Source organism: Mixophyes fleayi, chromosome 9, assembly GCF_038048845.1.
Source record: "Mixophyes fleayi isolate aMixFle1 chromosome 9, aMixFle1.hap1, whole genome shotgun sequence".
In the NCBI taxonomy this organism is placed as follows: domain Eukaryota; kingdom Metazoa; phylum Chordata; class Amphibia; order Anura; family Limnodynastidae; genus Mixophyes; species Mixophyes fleayi.
In genome coordinates, this window is record NC_134410.1 from 21,470,989 (window position 1) to 21,476,034 (window position 5,046).

The 5,046-nt window shown below is 40.9% G+C and overlaps 1 protein-coding gene across 4 annotated transcripts in view; it reads right to left on the reverse strand.

The window, feature by feature from the left end:
* RYR1 (ryanodine receptor 1) overlaps window positions 1–4,631 on the reverse strand; it is a 114,950-nt gene extending 110,319 nt beyond the window's left edge. For all 4 annotated transcript variants that reach the window (XM_075186856.1, XM_075186855.1, XM_075186854.1 and 1 more), the window contains exon 1: window positions 4,423–4,631. In XM_075186856.1, coding sequence (XP_075042957.1) covers window positions 4,423–4,470 — 48 coding nt within the window. In that variant the 5' untranslated portion in view covers window positions 4,471–4,631. The remainder of the gene's footprint in view (window positions 1–4,422) is intronic.
* Window positions 4,632–5,046: the final 415 nt, after the last annotated feature.

Here is a 5,046-nt window from a genome sequence, read left to right on the forward strand (position 1 = left end):
TCGTTTTCCCATGACCGGTAATATCTACCTTTTATTTCTGACTGAATATGTGTTTACAATTAGTGCAAAGGGGTGTTAAAATATTCATATTAACCGTAAAGGCAATTTGTACACATCATAGTCAAAAAGGACAAACGTCTTAGACTCTTTCTGAAGTATTGGGATAACTTCATCCTGTCCTCATCAATCTCAAGCTTGTGTATAAGGCAGGTATTTGTCTTGTGTTAACTGTGCCTTGCAAGGCATTACAACTAGATTATTCTAATCGTAACTGCTATTGTAGTTACAAACAGATCCGTCTGATGATGTCTAAAAGGTCACTCCTGGCTATAAACCAAAATAATAATATATAAACAATATTAAAACACGTAACATGAAAAATCTTCCGATTTCTGCCCCTAGAACTGAAGACCTTGATTAAAAGTACAACATGTATTATCCCTGTGCTTGGGATCATTTTCTGGAATTACACTGAACATGTAAAGTAACTATGGGAACTAATGTATATCGGGGTTCTTTTGCGATTTGTGTCTGGTTTTCCATGGCCAACGGACATGGAATAAAAACTTATGAATTTGAATAATAAAAAAAACAAAACAAAAACAAAAAAAAACACAGATCGACTGAAAAATAAAAAAAACATTCTTTGTGAAACCAATAAATTAATGCCAAAAATCAGCCTCGGGGTAGAGGTGTAAACCACCTGTGGTCATAAAAGGATGAAAAATTTTTTGGGGTGGGACACATTTGTTGGACGGTCCTGCCTACATGGGCGCATGCTGCACACACATGAATATTGGTTCACCCCCATAATGGCGGCTGTCACTCAGAGTAGGTGACCAGGACAAATTAAATGGGAAATGGTGGTGATAAAAGGGCGTCCAAAACCTCTCTAGAAAGCTGCAGAACATTTCTATATTCAACTATCAAATAGTAAATATGATTTATTGTAAGGAGGGGGGGCACAGAATTATGAAGGTAGGGGACCATCTTTTATCTTTAAAGCACTAGAATACTGCAGACTTATTTGCAGACATTACCATAGATAAAAAAACTGAAGAATGGTTTATAAGTTATCCAGCTTTAATGGGTGGTTTCCGTTGTCGGCGTAGATTTCTATTGAATCAGGAAATGTGAGTTTGCCTAAAACCCCAGTACTGTAATGTAATTGGTCAGAACCATGTCTATTTTCTAGCATGTTCAGCCCTACATGTATACTCCCAAAATTAAGGTGCACCCATCAAAGTGAGTTTGTGCGCTGAACCAATATTCAAGGGAATGTATTGATCACAATCTGCCTTGTTGAGGCATTTTTAATGCTAGTATGAATATTGGTTCACTCCCAAAAAATATGTCTGCCCCCCACTGTGTGTACGTGACAGATATACTTTAACAAGATCAAAAAGTGCCCTTCTCCATTCACGCATTGTACAATGTTCCGGATAATAGATAGATAGTCAAGGGAACCCAGCCGGAATTAATATTTTATAACTGATTTGCTATTCTTTTAGCTGCAAGATATAAAACCCACATTTCTCTGTAAGAAACTCGGTATATTGACTTGATGACGCAGATATAGGTCTATTCGGCTCAGGGAATGACGATGTTCCTTAGATACACGTTAGACAACCCAATATAAGTATAGGCTATATAGATGTGTGTTTTGATGCATCTACACAGTGTACCAGGAATATTGGAAATATGTCTGAGGGAGGCAAACCGTGTTCCTTTCTACTTTCAGAAAATAAATTTAGGCCACATCTTCACTCCTGTTCTCTCAGGCTTCAGTTTTTCTTTTTATAGATCAGGTGAAACATCTCCTCTTCTGCTGACAGCATGAGGGAGGGACTGTGAGCAGGGGCCTGGAAAACATGCACAGGCCGAGGTCTGGCTATAAACTGCATGGGGGGAGACAGGTCAAAATCAGACTGCATACAGGTGTATATGTATGTCACACAATGTACAACCAGCATAAACACAGGTAGAATACCAGAACGGAGCACTGGTGACACATACACTGCAGTCATCTAGAACAATGTACAAGTGTCATTAGTCACAGGTAGAAAACACAAGACTACACACAGGAGTCAGACACAGGTACAGATCCAGCACTATAAGATATACACTTCACAAAGACACAGGCAGATATCTACAGATGCAGGTCTCAGACACAGGGATAGATGCAGCACTACATATAGGTATCACAAAGACTGAACTACAACACTGGTATAGGTGTCAAATAGACACAGGTAGAGATCCAGCAGTAGGTGTCACAGACATTAGCAGCAATTCAACACTATATAGGAGGTGTCACAAAGACAGGAACACAGTACTCTGTACAAGTGTTACAGAGACACAGATAGTGATCCAACACAATACAGGTGTCACAGAGACAAACCCAGCGACTCTGCACTATCTACACGTGTTACAGAGAGAATGGATGAAAACACATGTAAATGTAGAGATGATTAGATACAGGTGACAAGTAGCCAACAGTGTACCTCAGGCTGGTGTCACAGCACTATATACACACACACACCACCCAAACACAAGCAAGATTCAACACTATACAACACTGCCTGAGTCTCTGTGACACCTGGGAGGTCCAGCCCTTTATATAGGTGACACAGGTAGAGACCCAATGATATATACAGGTGTGACACACACCCCCACAGGTAGAGATGGCACATCATTATCCAGGCGTCATAAAGACACCAACAGCCAGAGATCCAGCATTATTATTCAGGTTACACACACATAGGCAGAGATACAGCACTATAGATAGGTTTTTTTGACATACTGGGGTTAAATTGTAAAACAGTGAAGAGGAGCATAGCAAGATAGCTATTTAGGTTATAGAGAGAGCGACAGCCTTGTATGCTATATGCTGGCGAAATCTAAAGTTAATTTTAGACTTGTATGGTGTATATAATTATAGAGGTGTATGGTTCTCAAACTTGACATCAGGTTTCACTAAGAGTGCATGTTTTCTAGATCTCTTCATAAGACGACATATATATGAGAATCTATGACACATTCATCTGTGACACAGAGAGATCCATGAGGACAGGTTTGAAAACCATCTGTATATACCGGGTTCATGGAAGCTGTTGTAGAACTACAAGTCTCAGCATGGCATACTGGAATGGCAGAGTTGTTTCAGCCTAGTTTTTAAGGTTGCATTATACTAGAGTCTGAACATATTTTTGTAATCAATCTTCACCTCCTGCTCATCCATTACAGCTCCCGTTTTGAAGTGAACGGGAATAGAGTAACCAGAATGCAGACGACAGCACAGAGTATTTCAGGATGTGTGCGCACTGATCTTGTGGGAAAGAGTGACCTGTCCATTTGTGTGATTAGGTCAGCGGAGGGGACAGTGTCATAATGTGAGGAAGGAATGGAGGACATGCAGAAAGCCAAAAAAGATAGTGGAAGTAGGAGACCCAAACAGCACAGACTAGGGAAGCTCCTGATATAGGAAGATTGTGGTGTCAAATTAATCTCTATATGACATTAAGTTCATATATATAACTTTATACATTAAGCAGCCTTACTCCAGTTTTATACTGAAAGGGGTTTGATTTCTTTTGTTTTACAGAAATAAATAAAAATAAATAACAAAAGTCAGGTCACAACATTCCAACGTCAAACCATTATCTAGATATGTCATTGTCCACAGCATATCCAGCGATAGGAACTAGTGTAAGCAGATAAGTGGTCATGCTGGACCTACAGTTGTTAGGAAGTGCTACTTAATAGGGTAGTAGACTCAACTTCCAGCAGATGTAACAGTTTTGTTAATATATGAACTAAATCCATAGAATTCTGCAGCAGAACTAACCAAAAGTAACATTTTAATGTCCCCTTCAACCAGACAGGACATCTTGTAACAATGCTGTCAATGTCCTAAGAGCTAGCAATCCAACTGCTAATCTCCCCACCACAACTCAAATCTGCCTTTAGAAATTTCAACATTAGCCAGACGAACATGCTGTGTGATATTTAACTCTCTCAGTGCTACATGAAACGGTCTCATCCCCCCCCCCACCACCACCAACCCCCTCCCCACCTCTGTTCCTTAAAGTAGTTCTGGAGACTCACACCCCAGATATGTTTCCCTTTCGGTCCTTGTCACTCACACATTCCCCAGAGACTCAACACCCCCCCCCCCTAGTCCTCAGCAGCCTGTCACAGTGGTGATTGGAGTCCAACAGGTGCCCGTGTCCAGGATAGTCTGTATCGTCTTCCTCCACTGAATTAACCTCTTCTGCCTGGGCACGTTAACTCTTCATTTTACCCAAAACTACGTAACACAATCCAAAAAGGTGCTCTGCCAAGACGGCTGCTTACTCGCATTAAATCACACTGTATTCCTACAAATACACAGTACAATGTGCCTTATTGCACTGGAACACTCACTGTCCTGAGGAACTGGATCTCATCCTCACTCTCTCCTCCTTCAGCCATGGTGTTCAGGGTATCCCTCCTGCCTTGTAGGGGATAGCCCCCCTGGGTTGCTTGCTTGTGTTGACTACCGAACTGTAATCCGTGTGATTTGAAGGGGGAGAGAGAGGTTGCGGTACTCTCCTCTCTCTGTGTGGAGAGATGACACACACACACTCAGACCTAGACAGATTCTGACAGCCTCTCCTGTGCACCCCTCCTCTGCTCACTGATTGGAGAGAGCTAGAGTTAGGACCAGCCAAATTGTCCAGGGGAGGGGGGCCTGGGATGCGATAGGGAGGGTAGGACACAGCAATAAAGTGGAAGGAAAAAGCATATTAGCAAAAGCTGCCAAGCATGTGGATTAAAGAGGTGATTATGGGAGTGAATTAATTAACTAAAGACTTATGGGAGAGATAGAAGTTCAGTGGAAATAAAAAAGTGTTTTGTAGGGTAGGAAAATGGTTTTGAGAAAATAGGATAAATGATAAGCATTAGACACCCGAGCGATTTCTTTTAAACAAAGTACATATAAGAAATTCACCAATGAGCCACAGTTAAAAAAAAAATATATATATACACAAGTTATTTATTGTTAGC